General features: G+C 35.5%; 1 protein-coding gene across 8 annotated transcripts in view; it reads right to left on the bottom strand.

The window, feature by feature from the left end:
* Positions 1-430: 430 nt before the first annotated feature.
* The window catches only part of BRD1 (bromodomain containing 1), a 72,538-nt gene continuing 48,725 nt past the window's right edge, over positions 431-24,243 (bottom strand). For 7 of the 8 annotated variants that reach the window (XM_033011428.2, XM_033011423.2, XM_033011422.2 and 4 more), the window contains 5 exons: positions 10,764-10,899; positions 9,357-9,484; positions 6,406-6,515; positions 3,905-4,059; positions 431-1,096 (listed from right to left, as the gene is read on the bottom strand). In XM_033011428.2, coding sequence (XP_032867319.1) covers positions 913-1,096; positions 3,905-4,059; positions 6,406-6,515; positions 9,357-9,484; positions 10,764-10,899 — 713 coding nt within the window. In that variant the 3' untranslated portion in view covers positions 431-912. Of the gene's footprint in view, positions 1,097-3,904; positions 4,060-6,405; positions 6,516-9,356; positions 9,485-10,763; positions 10,900-15,606; positions 15,866-24,243 lie in introns of those variants that run through there. The other variant, XR_004409774.2, reaches the window with a different exon arrangement.

Here is a 24,243-nt window from a genome sequence, read left to right as displayed (position 1 = left end):
TTCATTATAAAGCAAATTAATACATTTTCTACAATAAATAAAACACAGGGAGGCACACACATCAACAAAATTAAATCAATGGGAGATAAATGGGATATGGTTTTGAAAGAAATAATGTGCTTGCAGGCTTTAAGCCAGGTTTGTTCAAAACAAAAACAATCTTAAGTTATTTTGGGCAACAATGGAGTGTTTTTGGTGATTTGCAAGTGATGTACATAGTATATTTTATTTTATTGATGTCTTTCTCACAAAGTACCCTCCAAAATAATGCAACTTCCTTTCTTAAAATACATATTTGTAATTGTAAATTTACATCAATCTTAAATACGTGGTACTTTGTGCAAAGAGCAACGATTTACACGAACATTCAGAAGTCTTTTTCAGAAGCTACAGACCAAAGAAGAAATGATACAAGCAGCACCATATTGTATATGATTTAGGCAAACATATATTTGATGTCATTTTGATATTAGGCTTTAAGATCCACTAAACACCTTAAGCTGGAAGTTGGTGCTTAGGTAACTTAACCTCAGAAAGAAGAAAAAAAGGTGAAAAGCATGGAAACAAAAACCAACTCCCTCCCCAGCAAAATTATAAAAGGAATTAAAGAGCTACTTCTAAAATCAGAATAAGTTAAGTGTTGAATATACATTTATGTACAATTATGAACACTATGAACAAGACATTTTAACAGGTTTAGTGGAAAATCCTCCAAACTACAACACGATAAAATCATTAATCAATATGGCAATGGTGATTTAGAAGAATTGCTCAACTATTTCAAGTTTGCAGAAATCAGCCACTGAATCAACAATTAAGGGGTTGTATCTTCAATACATTCTTTTAGACAAAGAGGTTCATTAGTACAGTTCAAGTCTGTGTGGTATTTTTCATGCCTTGGTAGAATTTCTGTTAGTCAATATCACTGAAGTCACTGACTGGTTCTCCGTGGACCCGACTCAGGTGATTCATAGCACGATCAAAAGCGATTCTTACTGCTTTTCGTATGCTTGAGTTACGTCCTTCCATCATTTTTAACTTGTCTATGGTCTCATCTATCCCAAGGGGAACCATTTTGGATTTAGGAAGCCACTGCCTGTATGAAAGGGTAAAATAAGTATTGTAAATATAGAATAAAATCAATAAGTTTGTCCAGAAATATCAGGGCTGCTATACTGTGTTTCTTATATAGCAGATCAGCTTTACCATCTTAAATAAAGTGATAAAATTCCTTTTAAGATAGTATTTACTTGCCTTAAATGTTCTAAGAACATGAAACATTACAAAAGCCTCTTCCGCAAAGCAAAGAATACACTCTAATTCGTTGTTACTTATTTAATGATTGATATTAAGTATCAACTGAAAAAAAAATTAGTATGAAACTGATGAAGTTCAGTTTAAGAACAGGCAGAAGCAACGAAGAATAAAGGTGGCTCAAGATTCACTTGACACATTGTAATTTCTCTACATTCTTTCATTTCCATTATTACAAGGAATCTGCAGATTTACATTTTTATTTAAGACATCTCAAATTGTTTTCTAGAGGAAAGCTAAACTGTCAAAGAGGTTCTGCTTAGTATCCTTCTACCCTGCAGTATGAAATTCACTAACTCAGTATTCAGAGTACTTTTCCATTTTAGGCCCCATGAATATCATTAACTGCTGGACATAGAGGAATGCTAATGAATAAAGCTCTACACGCCATTCCTCTAAACAAAAAACCATTATAAATATTTAATTGAAAAGTATAAAGTAAATTTATTAATTTTCATAATTGTTTATCTTAGTCCTGTTTTCTTAAATTACAGGTATTAAGGAAAACAAAAATTAGGTAAATTAATGATTATATAATTAAAAGTATGTTACTGTAGTCTGCAATTCCAACCCTGAAAATGGCAGAAGCCATGCTTTTGTTTAAAAACTTCAGTTTGGGAGTCCATTGGGAGCTGAACCAACTGCAAATCAGACAGTAGTCTGATAGAAATAATTTTATTTAAAAGAATTATTTTTTACCTGAATGAAACTGTCTCTTGAAATATTATTTTTTTATTAAAGCATTCTCAACTACAATCCTATTGTACTGAGCATACACACTGAAACAAAAAAAATTTGAAAGAGTCGCTACAAGGATACAGACAGAACAGTAGAGAATAGTAACATCAGCATGATAAGCAGCAGTCTAACCATTATCAGTTTTAATATAAATGAGAGGGAAGTTTTTTTTTAACAGAAAGCTTGCCAAGTCCTCCAGTTGCAAGGTACGAAGGAAAAGAAACAAGTAACACTATTTGAAAAGGTAATCCATAGGTGACAGAAGCTGGTATCACAGAATGAAGATGACATATACCCTACAAGTGAATGAAAATCACAGATATGGGTCCAGAATTAAGAGACAAAAGTGAGTTAGAGCGATGATTGCCAAAATGGCCAAAATAATCAGGATAAAGGAACCATTACCAAAAAAAGTTGTGGGGGGGTAGGAGCGGGGAAGGGGACAGAAGTGGAGGGGAAGAGGAGAGAGGGGCTGGGAAAGTATTTAGCCTTTCCTGTCCATCTATGCAGAGTATCTGTTAGAGACAGCTTTGTGTAGTATTTGCAAGATTTAGGACCACCTGCACATGGTGACAAATCAGAAAGGTTTAAGCTGCAGAGGGACTCCCCAGATAAAGAAGCAATCACAGCAATTATTAAGAAAGTGGCTAGGGAGAGCACGCATTACATTTGTGATACCAGTAAGAAAAGTGAGAAACAGAATACTGTGTGTGTTTAAATACCGATTTTTCTCCGTGAACAAAGGCAGAAGAATGCAGGATCTCATGAAATCCTTCACAAAAGAACAAAGATGATCATGAAGAAGTACCAATTAATTAAGAAAAGAATTAAAGAACAGAGAGTGCAAGTCAAAGAATTGTGATTATGCCAAAGGATCTATGGGGACAGAAAAGCAAACATCAGTTCTAAATTTCATGCAAGAAGTTATTTAGGTGATAGTGTACTGGGACAGAGAGAGAAGGGAGAACAGCACCATTTCTGACATCACATATAATCAGCTAAAGAGGAAAATGATACCTGAAAGTGTAAGCAAATTCAAGAGTAAAATTTTGAGATACAGAAAGATTCAAAGCTAGCTTGGCCTGTGGGGAAACGCAAATTGGAAAGGGATTAAGAAGAACACAAGAAAGAAACATATAATTTAATGAAAGGAAGAAAAAAGTACAGGAAAAACTTCTACATCTGGCAAAAAAACCCCCAACCAAACAAAAATAACACCTACCCCACCCCCCCCCCCCAAAAAAAAACTAATGAAAAACCCCCAAAGCAGTTAGTGAAAGGGGAAGAGAATGTTTTGTTGTGTGAATTATCCCTTCAGGCTCCACATAACACATGGCTGATACTGAAAGAAAAGGAAAAAGGGAAGGTTTCATGAAAAAATTTAGAAAAGGCTAAGAACTTCAAATGAGAGTGTTAATAAAGCATTTAACTAGAGAGGTTAAAAATTTAAAGAAAATGAACTTGAGCAGACTGGGGGAAAAAGAAGTGCTGTCATTAGCAAAACAATGATGAAGGCTGATATGAATAAATACTGAAGACTATTACCTTTTAAAAAATCTGTTTAGCCAAAGAAGCAGTTTTATTGAGTCAATAAATGAAACCAGCTTGTAAATTAAATCAAAAGACTAATGACATATTATTTTCTTCCAAACTGACCATAAAAATGTATCTTTCAGTGATGATATACCTTGGTCCAAGAATAGGCTCAAATATGAAATTTTAACATTACAGTTGATACTTTCAGAGGGAAGACATCCATGGAAAGATAATGTTTCAGTTTTCTTTTAGACTAAAGGTACAGGCTTTTAAAATTTTAAGTCACTGCATCAAACAATACATTTAAATAACATACCAACTTCTTTTATTGTCAAAAAATAGTACTAAGAACAGTTTCTCATCCGATTTGGTCTGCATTTGTTCTCCAATTTTCAGTACATCCAGAGGTGGCACTGGTATAGTAACACCATTGTGATGACCAGCAACACGAGGCATCTTAGGATCAATAATCTAAAAGAGAAGAAAGGACAGTTCCTGATTTTTGAAACTACATAATCTTTTTTAAGGCATCACAAATAAAGTTAATGGAAAAAGAATAATAAACTAAGCAGCCACTGCATGTAAACTGGCTTTGTGTTACACACGTAACTTCTTGACATAAACTGAATAGGCACAGTAAAGGGACAGCAGTAGATTTAACTGACGAAACTATCTCTAAAGAATTTTTCACCCGTATCACTTCTTAAAATCACATCTGAATTTCACTTAGTACAACTCTGCAGACTGACAAGCAGATTTCAGAATGAGAAACTTGAAACAGGACTTCTAAAAGCCGTAACTGGCCTCAAAATTTGGGTTTTGAACTTGATACCTTAAAGAAACAACCTATGTTAAGGTATACATATATATTTCTGCATAATACAAGCCCCACACTCAAAATCCGAAGAAAAAACCCTCTAACCAATCAAAACCACCCAAACAGAAAAGAGTAAATCAGAAGTCACTTTCAAATATCTTGCATATCCAATTTAATGACTCAGTTTTCAGCAAAACATGCAGTTACAGTCACAAATTCTTTCTAAAGAAAGGTTGTGGGAAGGGGGAAAATGCTGTTAACATTGAACTAATCAGGCTGATGGAAAAACTCCTTTGTAGGCAATCACAGCATTATCAAGTGCTCAGCTTCCACCGAAGAGGGGATATATTACTCCAAGCCTGTTTCACCCATCTTCTACCCTACAAATTCCTGTTGTTTTTCTGGCATCCACACTGCCACCAACCGTAACCCACAGTAAACTGATTATGGGAACTAAATCAACAGAAAGCTAACACTGTGGGGAGTTTGCAAAAATCAGTAGAACAACTTTCTGTCTCTTGACTGAGGTTTCATTCCTCAATCAACTCATCACACACTCAGAGAAACACAAGGGCTGACACAGAAGTGAGCAGAAAAGAAGCCCTTTGGTCATAGCTCAACTCTAACACTACAGTGCTAATACCATTCAAGAGACAAACAAATCATCACATTTTCAGCATCTGAACCAAGTCTTCAAGTCACCCGCTGAGGGCACTTAAACTCAAGTGCTCTGAATCTCACGTCCATAGGTTTTAACCTGTCTCTGTACGATTACACTTCCTGATGCCTCCAGCATACATATATGAAAACAGTCATGATTTTCCAGTCTATTATATATATCAAGACATAGTGTATGAACCGTTTCTGTGATGCCAAATGCCTGAAACCAAACACTTTATCAACAACATTTTCTCTGCAAACTTTGATGGAAGTAGAACTGTGTGTATTTTTCCTAAAATAACATGGGCACAACAGCTTTAAGTTTCCAGCACAATCCTTCAATTTATTCTGACTCTACCAAGTTTTTGTTTCTTTACTGAACTGCAGAATCAGAGTATTTTTATACTCATTTTGCAAAAGAAAATATCTTATAGTTCCAACACTAACACAATGTCTGTCAAATGCGTGATCAGTTGATCCTTTACCCAATAATATATATTGCAGAAGCAAAGCCTACTGAGACAGGCGTGCTCATTTTGGTTGGGATAGAGTTAATTTTCTTCACAGCAGCTAGTATGGGGCTATGGTTTGGATTTGTGTTGAAAACAGTGTTGACAACACGGGAATGTTTTTATTACTGCTGAGCAGTGCTTACACAGAGCCAAGGCCTTTTCTGCCCCTCACCCCACCACACCAGAGAGCAGGCTGGGGGTGCCCAAGGAGTTGGGAGGGGACACAGCCAGCACATCTGACCCCAACAGACCAAAGGGATATCTCATAGCAGATGACATCATACTCAGAATATACAGCTGGGGGAAGAAGAAGGAAGGGGGAAGATTTGGAGTGATGGTGTTTGTCTTCTCAAGTCACCATTATGCATGATGGAGCTGGCTCTCCCAGAGATGGCCGAGCACCTGCCTGCCGGTGGGAAGGGGTGAATGAATTCCTTGATCTGCCTTCCTTTCGTATGTGGCTTTTGCTTTACCTATTAAGCAGTCTTTATCTCAACTCACAAGTTTTCTCACTTTCACCCTTCCAGTTCTCTCCTGTATCCCATGACGGGAGAGTGAGTGAGCAGCTGTGTGGGGTTTAGTTGACAGCTGGGGTAAACCATGACAAAATGTATCGTACATCTCAAAAGATGGGTAGGGTAGTAGAGATTAGTGACTTAACAACTGATATTGCAATCATTTTACAAACTGGATGCATGGTAGAGAGGGCAGAATAATCCACCTTTGTTCAACCTGAATGGGAATTTATCAACTACTTTAAGTTCATACACTGCTATTTTCAGGCCAGAAACTGTTCACTAGTGTACTGATGGGAAGCCACATACTTACCAGAGCTGGGTAGGAGGGATATCCACTGCATTTGGCCCATACTACTTTTAGAGGCTCAAGAACAGATGTTGCAGCATCAGTTGAAATCCACATACTGCTATGCCCCACTTCTAAGAACAAATAATAATTAAACACAAAATTAAAATGTTAAAGAATGAAACCTCAGACAAATCTTCTGCAGTTCTTTGTATCCTCATTAATATCTCATGATAATTAGAATCCAAATACCAATACCACCTTTCATGCACATACCAATAAAAAGCAGGTAATGTTTGTAACAGCTCTTTAAATGATACTAGTAATTTAATCCATGTCTACAGATAAAAAACCAAGTTTTTAGACACTTCTAGAAACAGTGTATCTTAAAACACCTTACTTCTCAGAAAGCAAGTGTTTGTCAAATTCTAATAATCCTTTCCCTTTGAAAAAGCTCAAAAGAACGAATAATATTATGGTACTCCAAATAACCAGTTTCTTTTGAAACCAGGATGACAACACTGATGCAAGTTGCACTGTATGTTTACAAAGTTGCATATCCATAGTAGGATTAGCACCTGATAACTTTCAATGCTTGTCTGGTATACCTTTCTATTCTTATGCATAAATTCTGATCTGTGTTTCAATTTCTATTTATTTATTTTTAATCAGCCCTCTTGGTCTCTCTGCCCAGCTTTTTCCTGCAGCAAAGTTTGAAAAGACCAACAAGGTTCAAAGGAAGCAGCTGCAACAGTGTTTTTTTCCTTCTCAGGAGGCAGCATATCAGAAAAGTGGGTTTCTGTTACTGCTCACTTCTATCTGTTTTCTTCTCTGTTGCCCACCACTGGATTGAAGCGTGAAACAGGCTTAAGCTTTTCAGTCAACCAGAACTGCAGCTGGCCCCCTAGACACACAGGGATATGGTCAAGGGACTGGGCAGAAGACAGTGAGTTATCCCCTCTAGATGGAACTGGGGGTGGAAAGACTAGGAAGAAGGTAATTAGAAGTTCAGAAGCTGTAAAGATGAGGCAGCACTTCTTGTGCAGGGAAATGTGGTACCAAAATACAGTTCACACCGCCTTGAAGTGTTTAAATTGGCACGGTAACTTCTTGACCTTGTAAAGGAATCCAAGGCCTACAAACCTCAGCACATGTCTGTATACAGCAGCTATTAATGAACATCACTCACCGCATGTACCTATTACTCTTCCAGTGCTCTTGCACATCAAGGACACCAAGGTATTATATACAGGTAATTCTATTTCAAAACCAAGAAAACCCTGTTGAGCCTACAATCAAATGCCCAAAAGTTAGACAGAATTTTGAGTCACTTTTGAAACTTCATTGTCTGTATTTTTCAATACAGAACATATGTTTTCACAATAGACTTAACTTCTCCAATACAAAGGGTGAACCTGGTTCTAAAGCCTATCTCAGTCTCTCAAGTCAAAAATGCTGAACACGGCAGCAGTAATACAGAAAACAGTATGCCCTAACTTGCATGCTTGTCTTTGTGATTTCAGTAGCATTCTTGTAACATTGCTGCAGTTGAATCAGCACATTTCAGCATACAATGATTACATCCATTATGACGGGATGCAGTTTTGCATTAAGTGCAGTATTACAATATATCACAAATTTTGAGACAGCATCTTGTAAATACAAGCAAGCTATTCCTTGGACCTAAATACAGAGTAACTGTAAGCATTCTGTTTCTAAAACACATGTATGCTGTCAAACAGAATTGTTTAAGACATTCCATCAAGAATGAACAATCCTTTAACTTTCTTTGTAAAATCTGACATTTTACTAATATAAGTAAATCATGGTAAAATTCCAGTTATGCACAGAATCTAAGGAGTTTGCAGTTCACTCCTACTTATTTCCTCTTCTTGATCTGCTGAATTAACAGGGTGCAGAGGCAGCCAAAAGAGCTCAAATTAGACAGATCATATAGCAATATATAAAATAATGCTGTTAAATGTCATTTGCTCCTTTTAGGCACAGCTGTAAAATGTATTTGAGAATAGAGAGAATTAAGAATGATCAAGAAGAGTTCTGAAAAAACAAGTACAGGAATTCTAAGTGGAAAATTAAATATAAGACTACCCAGGAAAAGGTAAGAAAAGCAAATGGAAGAGGTTAAGTCTTGTATGAGAAGTTACCATACAGGTAATAAAGGTACTAAACCTGAAAGTAATGAAGCAGTAGCTGAAAACAGATTAGCTGCAAGAAAGAAAACCAAAACTGAACATATGAGAGAAAAGAACAGACTAAGGCAAACAAAGGGTCAGATGAAAAAAGAGTCCTGGACAAGGAACACCCAGGACAAGGGGAAGAGTTGTAAAGTCAGACGCTAAAGACAGGCTTGCTAGACACTGCAAGACTGATGCCTAACATCAGTGTGGGAGCACTGCATTACACAAGCACAGTTCTACTTACAGAAGAGATGACCTACTTATATCTTGTAATGCAGTTAAAATACTGAAACATGTGGAAAACATATCAACAGAACACGCATTACCCTAAAATTTGGTAACTTACTATCTTTTACATTCATAGAAATTTCCATTTCCTTCCAATTTCAAATTTCTCCTGAATCAAAGCAGACCATGTCTTACCCATCTGTTAATACACTTATGCAGAACAGTACATGAGGAGTAAACCCTAAACCAGTAAGCCCAACAAACAAAAATATGGATAGAACTATAAATAGTACTTCAGGCCAAGTTTTGCTTGTGTTACTAGAGTAGCTTGATCACTTTAAATACCACTCATTACTCAAAACACAAAATCAGGTACTATTCTCTTCAACATCTTTAAAGAGCCAGAAGCAGAAACTAGTTTCTATCAACACTGCTTTCAGAATGCTTAATGTATTTCAGCAGCAAAAATAAGAATGATAGAATCTGTCAAATAAATGAACAAAATTGTAGTTATACAATATTAATAAGAACACAATTATTTATAGTTACCAGCTGCAATTCTTGCTGCTTTGGCATAGTTTCCATTTTCAATGCAAGATATCAATTCACTTCGGTCTTCCAGTGTGTGTCTTCGTATAAGTGCAGGTTTACCTTTACCACACTTCGGCAGATTGAAACTATGAAGTATTAATATTAAAACCATTACTTGGATAATCAACATTGTTCACTGTAAATCAAGACTTTGAAAAAGAATTTAAAATTCATCAGTACACAGTAAAATCAGAGCAGGAAGTTCTAACCAATTTTATGTAACAAATACAAACAATAACAAAAAACTCAAAAACCCGGACTATTTTCATGCACAGAACTGCCTGGTTATCAGCAGAAGACAAACAGTATGCAGCTGCAGCTTGACTGCTGTACAGGTTATACTTGCACAGATGAGAGAAGCTGCTTTGTCTCCAGTGTTACAGTGGACACCGCCCAAATGAAAACATGTTCCTTCTGTTCCAACAGTTCCAATACAGAAGAAACAATTATTTTCTAATTTTTCACTACAAATTCAAGTATTTCAGTTGTGAAATGTCTATACAGAAAAGGGGATTTTTTTTTCTCTGCGTATGTGAGTTTTCTTTAAGAGATCACAGAACCTGAACAGCAATTTTTCTAGATCAAATCCTCAACATTTACAAGAGATGCATTATTAAATCCTCTTTGCTTCTGAAACCTGTCTGACATGAGTGCATTAACACCATTCCCTTAAACAGTTTAATACCTTCCTTTTTTCTCTACCAGATTTACCCTACACTCCTGTATGCCCCATCCTCGTAGCCCACAACTGAAGACAGCTACCTTCTACCTAGAGATTAGTGTGCTTTCGGAAGATGTGCACCACTGGTGATGGAGAAATATTTATCAATGATGGCAGAGGTGACCATTCTGACAGTCCTATCTTTAACACCAGAGTCCACAAAGAGAAGGTCAATAGCTGGTATACAGGTACTGTAATCACTGCAGTAAACTAGCCAGTAATCCAAATCACAGATCGATCATCTGCAGTTCCACAGCTACTTTATTTACCTTCCCTGTGTACAAGACTGTGCTTTGGAAATTGCTTCTCTCCTCCCTTCACCAAAACAAACACATCCATTTTTAGTGTTCAGGATTAGGAAGGTAATTAAAACAAGATTCTATAGACACAAACATGTATCTATCTATATAAAGCAAGAGATGCATAGTCGAGTATAAAGCGTAACTGTCTGGATCTGCAATAACCGGAACTCAACAAAAGAATGCTAACAATCCTGAAAGGTGTCTCAGAATTGACACAGAACTGAGAAAATTGAAATGTACTCTTTTTTCGAAAATTTATGCAATCCTCTGATGTGGGTCACAAGCAGTACAGAAAACAGATATATTCAGTTTCAAATTTGTATTTCAGATTTACAGTTTTACCTGGAGTTACACAAAAGACTGTTACTAGATGAAATACTAGATTCTGATGCACAGCGGCGACGAGGTTCAACTTTTCTTCCCGGAGTATCATCTAATGCTCTCTCATTACTTCCATCTCCAAAACCATTTGACAGACCTACAGCACAACACAAAAATAAACTGCATCAAACTAGAAACCATACCATTTGCATTAACAACTTTTTGTAATCACACATTGTATCATTATTGTTCTGTACTCTGATGTGATGAAAAAGAAAGAACATGACCATTAAAAAGTATTTCATTTCAAAACACAGTATTATAAATAGAAGGTTCCTGTAGTCCAGATTTTAAAGGTAGGATGGATATTTAGGTAACATAAAAAGAAGGGGAAGATTATAATACGGGAAATGTCAAATGGAATACCAAATCAGTCTTTGTATGTAATGTTTTCAACTATTAACAGTCAGGCTGCAGAAGCTGGGTAGAAAAAAAAAAAAAAAAAAAAAAAGTAACATTACAAACCTGGCAGGTTTACCAAGTCAACACAAGACTCATTTGAATACAATGTTACAATCATAACTCAAGAAATACTGAAAATCCTTTTCAAACACTGGAAGAGTGGTAGGGATTCCCTCTTGATGCTATCTAGTTCTTCCTGGAAGTTTTTCCATTTTAGTGAATTCAGACTGACATAATCATGTTTGTTTTCTGTGATCAACAATCAATAATATACACATTACTACTTTTGATTATCCTTCCCCTGGCACAAGTTTATATATGTCCAAGGATACTATATTTTAATTTCATAATTGTAATGAAAACATAGAAAAGGTTTTATATTACAAGCTACTGATTTGATGGCCTGCCACCAATCCTGCTCTGGATTTGGTAATTCACAAACAGTACGGTTCTTATTAAGCCATTTCCATATTTGACTAAAGAGACAAATGAGGAGGTTTAAGATAGTGTTTTGAAGACTTTCCCAAGGGGGGTGTGTGGGTGTGTGTAAATTAGAAGTAAAAAAGAAAGAATCCAATACAGACTCAAGAGTATAAACAGAAATGAACTGGCTAAAGACAACAGCACTAGCCTGCAATCAGCTACTGCAAGCTGTAATCTGCAAAGAGAACAATTTTTAACACAAATTCAATTCTGAACACACTTGTTTTCTTACAATAAGTTAAAATTTTTAACTTAAGGCATATGACCAGCATGCTTCTCATCATGCAAGAGCTACTCATCCCAGCCATCCTATTATCACTCTTAAAGGTCATCATGATCTTTGTCCATTCAGGCATGCTCAAATAAGCTTATGTAACTTCACGTGCCTTCCCACAAAGCATTATACTATAAGCAATTATGGCAGAACTCCATTTATTAAGTTCTAATTTTTCCAGTCTATTTGCTATAAAGACTTCTGCAAATAAGGCTGACAACTAAGGAACCCAAGCTTAGGAAGTTACTTGTATAATCCAGTCACATTTCAATGCATTCCCATACAGTGATTTAAGGGATTTCCCCCTCCACCCTCAGGAGACCTTCCATTTGGATTATCAATACAACTTCAGATTTTTAAGAGAAAAAGGAGATTCTATTTAATGGTCTGAAAGGTTTACAGATAAGCATGCTCTTTCATTGTCATTTAGTCGACACTGTAGAACATTCATTTAAGAGAGTCTGTTTTGTAACTGTTATATTTGCCTTTGATTTCCTATATAAGAAAGAAAAATATAAAGATAGTATTGTCTTGAGTGTTCAGCACCTAAACTACATGCTATGGATTAATCTTGTTCTCATTCTGAGCAAGTCAGTACAACTAGCTGGAGATTAAGGAGTTCAGTCCTAGACTATGTTGAAAGACCTGTCAAAACAGACTATGCTTTCTTTACGAGAGCTTAAATTCCTCTATAAAATCACAGTACACTTCACATAGCATCTGAAAAGCTGAAAAAACATTCTGCAAAAATAAAACCAAGATCTCTTAGGTCTCTGCAAATAACCATTTTTTATTCTTAGATATCCTGTCAGACCTATTTTTCAAGTGAGGTGTAGAAATGGTTTTCTTTTCATCCTGCCACAAGCCAAGAGACACATTACTCAAATTATCATTCAGCAGTCTAGCTAATATAAATCAGCTATCAGCAAAACCAAGTTAGATCACATATTAAATTTCAAATTTAAAGACAGATCAAGTAATTATTGCTACGAGAACCAGAGCACAGTTCAGGTTCCCAATGGACTGAGAAAGTGGAAGGAAGTATCTGTTGATCCTTGTAAGAGTATGAATAAAATGTTTAACCATATGTATGCCAAATATGACTTGGTTACATACATATCTCTACATACACTGTTTCTGTATGTATATGTATATCCACAACAGAAAAAATTAGGGAGTACCATTACATTTTAATTGCTTCAATCAGTTTATGACTGCATCTCTGCTGAAATGGACACTTAGATTCTCTCTCAGTCTCTTGCAAGGGTTTCTCCTTATGGCCACCATGTCAGTACCAAGAAATATGTGGTCATGGTAATGAACTAGTTTTCAGCGATGTACTGGGCAAAGCAACCATGTGATTGCCTGATTGCTGGTGTTGAGAAACAAGGGATGCAACAGAAACGTGCAACTATAGCAACAGAGAGAGCTTTCTGCAGTGGTAGTCCAGTCTTATACTAGTTTAAACATAACCTACATTGCAAGTTTAATGACTCATTTAATTCACTAATGTAGGTTTTTAAGATTACAGTAAGCAAAGTTTTTTCAATCTGTAGAATGGTTACTAAGAGTGGGGAAAAAAAAAAACCAAACAAACAACTTTCTGACAAATAAGGAATATGACAGTGCAAAAGAATTTAGAGCTGCTCAGACACATTTCTCTCTTGCTTGTGGAAGTATGAAAAACAAAGAACATGCAGGCTATCAGCAGGAGTAATCTTCCTGAATATGAGGCCCTGAATGACACAAGCTTATGCAATCCATTAGGCTCAAGTTTATACAGTCTGCTTTTCAGAAATTGTAAGAATAGGCATTATTTTAAGAAAGGAAGACCTCAATGCTTATTTTGAACAAAACACACTCATATCTAGTCACAGATGCATCAGTTCCCAGGTGACCCTTGTAACTTGCCAGAAAAATCCAGGCAATAAAATGCAAGTGCTTTATGGTACCATTGATGCACAAAAAATTAAACAGTTATATTACATTTATATCCTATAACTGGGAATTTGTTTTTTTGGATCATTACAAACTCTTTTCCCCATGAATCAAGAAATACACAATTTCCTATAACTACCAGAATAGGTGAGATTAAAGAAGATCCCCATTTCCTTGAAGGAATTTGCATTTTATTGGCTCAAAGTTATTACTAAGGAGGTCAAATAAAGAAAATCCATGGGAGAACTAACTCATCCTGCTTTTGCGGAGCAGTAGCCTGAGTAAGCCTGCAAACCCCTATGAGCCATTTACATTTCCCAAAAGCTCATGATTTTTTTAGATCAAACGAGCTTTCTCTACAGGTGTGAAGAGAAAGTTTATTAGGTCAGGTACTGAAATTCTTACACATGACCTCTCACCAAGGCCCTTGATTGAGAACAACCCCCCTCAAAAAAAATTCCAAACATCAAACTAAAACCCTTCATTAGTGCATGATTCCTTTTTATTTTCCCCTCTGTTCTTAACTTGCTTCAAAAAAGCAGCCTATTTTCAGAGGCAGAACTCAACATTTTTCATAAAAAAAAAAAAAAAAAAAAAAGGAATTAACGAATAGTAAAGTCAACTATCAATCTTCAATGCAGGGTTACTGCCATTTCTGATCTTCAGCTTTAGACTTCAATTTACATAGAAAGTTTACTACCATATCAAACATTGCATATAACATACATAACCATTTTAAAAATAAATGCTAATAAACAACTAAGAAGGAAAACAAAGGTAAGCCAAGGATGATCAGCCTGATACTTTTTCACACATTTCTCACTGTCCTGAAAACTATTTATGAGGGAAAGCTTCAACTTTTTCCTCACCAGTAGCAGTTTGTTCTGTTGTTCAGTTAAAACTTTCACTGACTACCTACATCAAGAAAGCTAGAATCTTGTTGCCCATATCAAATTAATGAAGCAGGAAAAGTAACTTTTGAAAGACAGCAGAAGTTTGGAAAAAATGAGAGAGAAACAAAACTCATGATAGTTCAAGGAGCAGCACGCTCCATGAATATACAAAATGCTGCCACAGAATACAGAATTGTGCATTTTGGACTGTAAACACACCTTGCAGTTCTGCTGAAATAAAAATAAAGATGCAGAACTTGTATAAAATTATTCTAAAGCAATTAAAACTTTATTAGGCATAGCTTGATGGAAAACCAAGCATATCCAAATGTAAGATGAAGTGTTATATTAAAACCATAGCTGAAGAGCTGAGAAATAATGAAAACTGTTAAATAATTTCAATCACTAAAAAAGTGGGAACATTCAGAAAACAACTGTATACAGTGCACCAGCACTTATATAACACTGTTTTGGTTAATTTTACCAAGCAAGGACTTATCAAGTCCTGACTTGTGCACTTACCCAACACCAGCGATGCTAGTCTTCATTAAAATATATATATATATATTAAAGAAAAAGGTGTATTTTATTAAAACTACTTAAACGCACAAAAATAGGTAAAACATTTTGTTGTACACTTCTCCAAGGAAGATAAGACTGGTTTTTGGGGAAGGGAAGAGGATGGAGATGGAACATTCTTAACTAATCTGCTCTCACAGAGCATGTTCTGAGAGTAAGAACGCTGGGACTGGTAAAAAAGTCTGCGACCAATTTGTGTCACATATACTACAACATGTACAACTTTATAACTTACGGAAATGGGGCAATATATTGAATGAAGAGCATAGTTTCATATATGTCAAAGACTTCCTCCAACAGTGTTCATATTTTTTTTTTGTTTTAAGGATGGCTGGTGTCTCCAACATGATCCAAAATAATTACTTCAAATGTAATTGTCTTTCTGCGTTCCAAAATGATCATTTAATTGAATTCCATTCCATGTTGAGGATAACAGAAAATAATTAGGATCCAAAGAGATAAATACCCAGCATGATATTAGTTAATATGAGAACCTGGAAGACAGTGAAAAAGCCATTAAGTCTCTCTGAAAGGAAACAGAGCTTTCAAATAAATAAGCCATCCTTACAGCAGCGTCAAGAGACAGTGAGAATGCTACAAGTGTTCCATGTATTCTAACACTAATACTCAGCTGAAGTTTCAAAGGGGGCAAAACTAGATTAGAAGTTTAACTTTGCTTCAGTCCTCTTTCTTTAAAAAGAAAATATATGCAAGTCATTGAAAGCACAGAATACAATCTCCATGTGCATGATATGCATCAAGAACATGGTTTTGAAACGTATCTAAAAATCTCTCCAGTAAGAGCAAGAAGGGGGATGACCCCAATTTAAGAGGACTTATATATACAGGTATGCACAGACAGGATAAAGGAATACGTCATGGCAATAAATAACCAGAACTTAACGTATTCTTAAATACGCAAACCTTGAAAATGGGCGTATTGCAATAATAGGAAGGCATCCACAAAGTTTTTAATAAGTGAACCTCAGAGTAACCCTATAAATGTCTACTTCCAACAGTGAATTCTGGAGTGCGGTAAGAATATTAGACACAGTCCTTCTTTTCAGGATACACAGATGAATATCTGAGCATGTCAAAGTTTACAGTTCTTAAAACAGTCTTCAGTATGCAGACAAAACAAGAGCCAGTTACTCACAAAGATGATAAAGTCTGGTGTGAAGTGTCCCTTTGGAAATAAAGCTTTTAGAGCTTGCTTAAAATTTGGTTATGGCCAAAGATAGCAAAGAAAGCTCAGTGTGAGCCCATGACGTTGCACCTACACACTAAACAGCAGCAGCTTTCAAGATCCTAAACAGAAAAACTTCATCTTTGTCGGTTTAAGTAACACATAATAAATACAGTTTGGTGGCTCACTGAATGGTCAAAGTTTGCTATGTTTCAAAAGAATGCTTAAGAATTCATACTGTAACTACTAATTTTCTTTGAAATTTGGGAATAAGAAGTGTCTCTAGCTAATCAGATGAGTCTGATAAAACAGCTGAATCTGAATTGCACAACAGAAAGGAAAACTAATCAACATTTAATAACTACAGCTCCCACAAGATAAGGATTGTCTGTTGCTCTGTGCACTATAACAGGATCACTGAACGGTAGGACGACTGTTCAAGACATTTTAAAATATACAAGTGAGAAGCAACACTAGTGGAGGAGTTTGAAAACATTCCAAAAAAATCTGAAAGGAAAAAAAGAGCATACAAGTAGAAATATTTCTCAAAAAAAAAACCATTTTACAACTTCATCCAGAGAGTATCAGCTATTCCAGTGGTATAGAAAAGACTGATGACAGTAGTCGTATAGTAGAAAATGCCATTAAAAAGTGAAGCACAAAACTTGAAGAATTTGTAACTAATTTTACAAATTGAATTCTTCAGTCAGCTTGAGTTTATATGATTTATGACATGTTTTACGTGTTGTAACATGATTACACAGATGATTGTAAAATACAATATTTAAGTGCCTGAATCACACATAGATCAGTGGTATGTCATTCAGGATCCAAGAAATACAAGAAATACAATGACTATAGAAAGTCATTAATATTTAGGACTGTTTACTTCTAATTATCTTGGCAAAGACTACTTATGAGGATTTAAGATCAGAAACTTTTTTCCCAAGCATTTTTTTAATAATGGAGTAACACAAACAGTAAAGATCCTCTAGAAAAAATACTCACACATTTCACATTTGAAGACTTCTCTCCTCCCAAATCCTGACATAAAAGCTTAGAGTTACTAAAAACTTGAATCGATAAAGATTATTTTTGTTCTCAACTTATATAATGAAAAAGCATGATAATTATCTATCAATACACTGCATCAAAAACATAGTGCCTAGCAGTTTTCAGAGCAGCCCAGTAGGGCCTACAAAGGCAGGCTATTCCATTTCCTAAATGGAACTGACTTATTAAATTACTATCTAAAGGATTTTACACAGAGCTTTTACCACCACATTTTTTTTTTCCCTTTGAAAGTAAATGTTTCCCCTCTCATTGTGAGAACACAATTACTGGGCATGGTATCCAAAGAAAAGTGAACAAACATGTGGACTTCAGAGCTCTCTTATATAAGTATGTCCTGCAATCCTACCCTATTAAAAAAGAAACAAATCATTTACCATTTATTTGCCTTTTACAGCTATTTAGAAAATCGGCTCTTAATTTGTGCCTCATTCTAGGATGGAGAACAGAAACTGAAACCGAAGTTGCCACCTGAGAGAAAGATGAAGGCAGAAATGTTTACCAGAGGTCTGCCACTCCCGAGATGACACAGAGGACAACACAGTGAACTGCAAGTCCTTGAATTAGCCAGTTACTTCATTAAGTTACACAGCTGCATTTTTGGACCTAATTTTCCAGGCCTTTTGTACCCTGAGAGGTATTTCACACAGGGAGATGGAAAACTTCAAGTGATTCAGTATGAAAGATCTAGTGCTTACTATAGGCATAGAACAGCCTCTATGACAGCTTGTGCTGTACTTCAGGAAGTGCATGAACTGAATCCATTTAGAGACCGTAACATCACACTAAAAATTTATTCCAGCCTAGCAAAAATTAACAGTGTTTGCAATCCTAAAATTGCCTTCCTGGCTTCAAAGAAAGGAGCTGCAAAGATAAAACAAGATGTTTCACTGCTCAATAAAGTCAACCTGACAGCGCTTGAAGCGTTGTCAAGTGAAGATAATCAAGGGCTATTAAAAACCAACCCAGCTTTTCTATTTTTAGGCACCAATGAACAAAGACTTAAAATAAGGCTGATTTGCATATTCATATCTTTGTATTTAAATCAGATGAATCTACAGTATGGTTTTCCCCCCTCAGACCTAAAATACTTTTGCCTTATAAAAAAAAAAAAAAATTGAAATTTTTATAGAACTCTGAGTACTTAGCCATTTTTATCAGCTGAAGGTTAGTTTTCAACATCTGCTTTCTTCTCCATTTTTTTCCAATGACCCGTTGCTAGAAAGTAATTTCTGAGTGACAGCTGTATTATTACAGCTTTGGAAGGAGAAGAAAAAGGTAAAGGAAGAAAAGAGAAAAAAAAGGAAAGAGGAGAGAAAGGAAAATGAAAGTGGAGGGAACATTACCGTGTTAGGATACCATGGTTTGACAAAGTCCAAGTGACAGCTTGACCAATGAAAACTGTTTTGGTACCAACAAAATAAAAGCAACTTCATTTCAAGTATTTTACCTATTCTTGAGTAATACATGTTTCTTTGTATGGGATACCTTCTTAATCTGTACACTTCCTCTACGCACACCAAAGAAACTATGTCTGGGTACTACAATGGGAAACACAGAAGAGAGCTATCAATTAAAACGTCCCAAAATATTGGGCTGTATGTATGGTACAACAAAAGACTACATGCTACTATAATTACTCTTTATGGAGGACCTCCATCTATACATGTAACTACATAATCTATTCTCATTGGGGGCGGGGGGGGAGGGGTGAGAAAACAAAACAAAACAAAACCCCCCAAAGCATAACCACACACAAGCCTTTTCTGAGACACATTGATCTTGTAGTCAATCATACCATGGGACCTGTCTTCTCTCTCCACTTGTAGTAGAATGAGCCCTAAGTCACCCTTATTTTTGACTGACAGGTTCAGTGCCCGATATTAGTGTTGGAGTCACTGGATTCATTTTTATGATCATCCAGCTCTTAAATCAGACCTGTAGGCAAGTATGGGGGGTTGGAACTGGATGACATTTAAAGGCCTCTTACAACCCAAACTACTCTACGATGTTCCAAACAGGTCAAAAATGATGGTGATTTGATCAACTCTGGGACCTTACGTACCCAATACAAGAGACTTCACAATATCTAAGCCTCTGAATTTGAAAGTAGGCCACCTGTCCTCAGCCCCAACACCGTGGAAAGCACATTCTTAATTTATAAGAATAGTGTGGATCTCCAAATTCACTTTTTTTTTTTTTTTAAGTGTCTTCAATAAAACCCACAGTTCTCTGTTTACCATCTGCAGTCCACAGAAAAATTAGTGTTAAATGCGACGGATGAAGCACGTGGGGGACTATGACATTTTATTTTTTAGAAAGACAAACCTGGTCCAAGAAATGAGCTAAGCATTCAAAAAAAATTAAATGCCAAAATACAGTAAAAGGCTCCACAATTCCTACAGCATCAAGAAAAACAGAAGGGCATCTAGAAATATTTTTTGATTGTTACAGAAGATTCAGTTATGCTGATCTTAGGAAACACAGAAATTATAAGTTGGGTGTTAATAATTCGTATCTTAAAAAAACCCCAAAAGAGTAATTTCAAAGAAATTAACAGGTTTAAGACCCAAGAAAAATTTCTAAAATAATAAAGCATATTATAAATTATGCATACACATGCTTCACAAGCCTTGAAAAAGGACAAAACCCCATTTATCTAGTTGTTCATCAAGCCCCACCATTCTTGACTATGTTGCTCAAAATTCCCTCTATTCTAATAATAGACATGAAGAAATAAGCAAGATTTTTACTGGTGAGGAAGTTTTTACTATAGTTCTTTAGATGAAATACAACCAAAAGGAAGATTTATTCTCTTAAGTGTCATTGCAGTTGCCGACTGGTATAAAATAGTTCCCTTCTCCTTATGCACTTTTTTAATTCTACATGTCTTACAAAAATCCTCTCTAAATTTTCCCAAAAATTAAATCAGCAGAAAATTTAGTAGGGCTGCCAGAATTCTTGTCTAAAACTTGAATGGGCCAAACAGAAATAAAGAAATGCAGCATACAGGGCTTTTTCAAATTTCTCTCCTTAATTTGCTTTATTTTCTTAGCAAAAGGTCAAAGTTTCTCAGTAGCCTATCATCCCATTAAAACAAACAAAAACAGAAACAAAAAACCCAAACAAACAAACAAACAAACCAACCAACCTTGTCAAAACCAAGCAAAAACTGCACTAGCATTCCCTCCCGCCCCCCAGTAATGTTGGTAGTGTTCTAGTCAAACTTTACTTTCTCAGCCTCTTTGGTACTTATGGGCTACTGTGCAGCCTGGTTTTATCCTGACAACTCAGCAGTCAAGCTCCTGTAGTCCCTGTGTCTCTACACTGACAAATTTAACAAACCAGGGGATAAATCCTTTTAGACCTTCGCAATCTCCAATGCTTTGTTTGTTTGCATATACACCTTTATGTTTCGAAACTTCCTGAAGGCAGGTAGCTGAATTGTTTGGACATCACTAAGTGCTTAAATAACTACATTTCACATCAGATTTTACAGGAAACAGTCACTATGCATCTAAAGAGAAAAAAGAAAACAGAAAGAATACTTTTAATTCAAAGTATAAGGACTCTGCATCTGTCAGTACATTTAGTCAAATTACCCCATTTTCCTCATGAATATATGTATACACTATCATTCTTGTCTAGGTTAACCAGACAAGTAATTAGGCCATTTTGTTTTTTCACTGTGCAACCTCTAGTTTAGTTTGTTATTTAAGTAAGTAAAGGACATAAATTATCTTCTTAGATATGTATGTTTTACTTTCACTTCTTCCATTTAGAAAATGGTAACTGATCGCTACACATATGAAGCTTTACTTTTAATCAAATTGGCCTGTGCTCCAGAGAGCCAAAGACTCTCTAGAAATCAAGCAGTGAAGAATTCAAAAATTATCCTGTGTTCCATTTTACCCCAAATATAATGTCCATCCTTGTCGCACCAAGTAAAATCAAGTAAAAGTGGTCACTGCTACAATATTAAATTATATCAAATGCAAGTGGAATTTATCTAGAGGTTACTTGTAGACAGTTCTTAAGTGGCATCAAACATTTTGTAGTGATCGGGCAGAAACAAAGTCAGCCCAACATTTACTAGTAGATTTAATAAGGTTTAATGATGTTTGTTGTATACAAACAACTGCTTGCAAAGCATATATTAAGGAATGATAAATCCCTCCACCCCCCAAAAAGCCTTCTGCTTTTTACTGTGGTACTCTAATTCAGTGATCCATGTTATAAATATGTCTTTACACTTGTTTCAGTGCCTTAAGAAAATCTGTGTAGCTGGAAGAAGAACAGTAAGCAAATGATGTTTCACTGAAATTTTCTGTTGCTGCTATCTAGCCAAGAAATACTAGAAAACCAACATACTGCACTAAAATAATCACTATTTGTGATCCTAATTCTATGATAAGTCAAAGTGATTGTTCTAGGATAGTATGTTCCAAATACTTAGTTTCTAATTAAAACAGAGGGTGCCAATACAGTAACTATGACATACTATTCGAAATCTATGAAAGCTTAAAAGTGACTGGTAAAACCAAGAACAACATGAAAATTTAATCTGAAACTAATCTAGCATTTTCAATGCTGAAAAGGTATCTTAAAATAGTAATTTGTTCCAGGACTTTATCTTACTAATACACACCTGGTAGATTTTACCGACCACTTAAAAATCTGCCTCTATTCTATCCAGTAATCAGCTTTATTTTTCCCAGATGTAGTAACTGCACCAACTAATTTCCTGATGAAAAGGATTAATCTTTGTAGCAAAAAAGAGGAAAGTAAGTATACAATGGGTATTTTGAAAAGGTCATTGAACTTGTTGCAGTTAAGATTTGACATGCCTGAACTTCAAGGATCATACCCCAATCTCTGATGTGACCAAAACCTCCTAAGTTAAAACAACCTACCTTCTTTTTGAAATTGCTACATACTATATGAAGCAAAACCAAGATACATTAAGTATATATAGGAAATTTTTAAACCCATCTCTCTGATATGTAGTTGTCAGTTTCCACATAACAACTATGGAGAAAGGTGCGCTATATATGTAAGTGATAGTGCCCTAGTAGAAGACTATGAAATTAAAATGTAAGGTTACATTACACTATTGCTTCATACTTTTTAAACAAAGATTCACATATAAAGGGAGGTCAGAGTACTGAAGTGAACTGCTTTCAGTCCTCTCTCTTTGAAGGTTAAATCATGTGCAATAGACCCCGATTTCTGAAAAAAGCTACTATTTGAATAATTATTTTGTATATGAAAACTAACAACATATGGGACACCATACTTACAAAGTAGTGTGCCAAGGGATCCTGTATGTGTCCTTCTTGAAATGAACTGGCAAGGACACCAACTTCTAATGTAATTCAAGAAAGCATAATAAAAGGCAGTCTATGAGAATAATGAAACATCAGACAAAGTAGGTGTGGTTTTACTTAACTAGGTAAGCTTTAAAGTCTTCCTTTGAACTTCTTCACATAGGAATGCATATGAGTAACATGACAGGGGGCAACACTGAGGAGACTGAATAAGGTGAGGGACAAAACAACAAGGCATCCTTAGGTAACAGCAAAACTCCCACACTGGTGGTGTATAGGTAAGAAAGAAAAAAGAGGTGACCGTGCAGCTCTCAACCACTTCAAAATTTCAGTGCTTTATATATTAAGCAAAGTCCTTTTTGATTACTTTTTTCCTATATCCACTAGAATTGAGGGTATTTAACATTCATACTAGTCAAATAAAACTGTGCAATAATAATTAATTTTCAACTACAGTGATAGCACATGAAGTTGCTAGCTCACAAGAACGCATGTAAGAAGCCTGAAGCACGACTTTTCTATCACGGTACAGCTTTGGAGGGAAAAGCTCATGTCTGATGAATTCTTTTGTATAAAAACATTTTTTATCAGCAGCATGAAATTAAATTTTTATGAAAAATAAATAGAAAAAAAAAATATTACTGCATATATCATCTCTTTTATTTTTATCAGAACGCAGACATCTGTATCAATCGACAGCAGCTTGCATATGCAAAAGTAAAACAATTCAACTGGTTTTAAATCCTGGCAAGCATCTGAGCTTTGTGCTGGTTTCCTGCTGAATCCTAGCTCAAAATAGCTGCCAATTGCAATTTGCTTAAATTAGTGTGGAGACACAAGTTTGAAAATAACATGAGGAGTAAAATCTCCAATGTGAAAGCAAAATGCTTGGTTGCAAATGGAAGAATCACAGGAATAAGATTTGATAATCTGACACATCTGTATGAACCATATATGCTTAAAAAACCCACGTACTATTAAAGAATAACTATAACACCTTTAGGTGAATTTAATTCGGCTAAAGCATTTCAATTCACATACATAGTCTCCTCCTGAACAAATAAGAAGTTAACTATAAATGCCCCTTTATTTCTACATAAATTTAATTCTGTGCATTTCTTAATTAGCTTGAAGAAGAGGCTCAGAATTCTTTTTATTTTTTTTAACATTAAATCTTTTAATCTTTTGAGTTTGCTGTTATTAGACTACATATTACATAAAAGAAAAAAAACTTAACTAGAAATTCTTAAGTGGGAAAAATACAATTAGAAGAAACTATCTACAATTG

This window comes from Tyto alba, unplaced genomic scaffold, assembly GCF_018691265.1.
Source record: "Tyto alba isolate M040663 unplaced genomic scaffold, T.alba_DEE_v4.0 Super-Scaffold_2, whole genome shotgun sequence".
Taxonomy (NCBI): Eukaryota; Metazoa; Chordata; class Aves; order Strigiformes; family Tytonidae; genus Tyto; species Tyto alba.
This window is presented reverse-complemented; position numbering and strand designations above follow the sequence as displayed.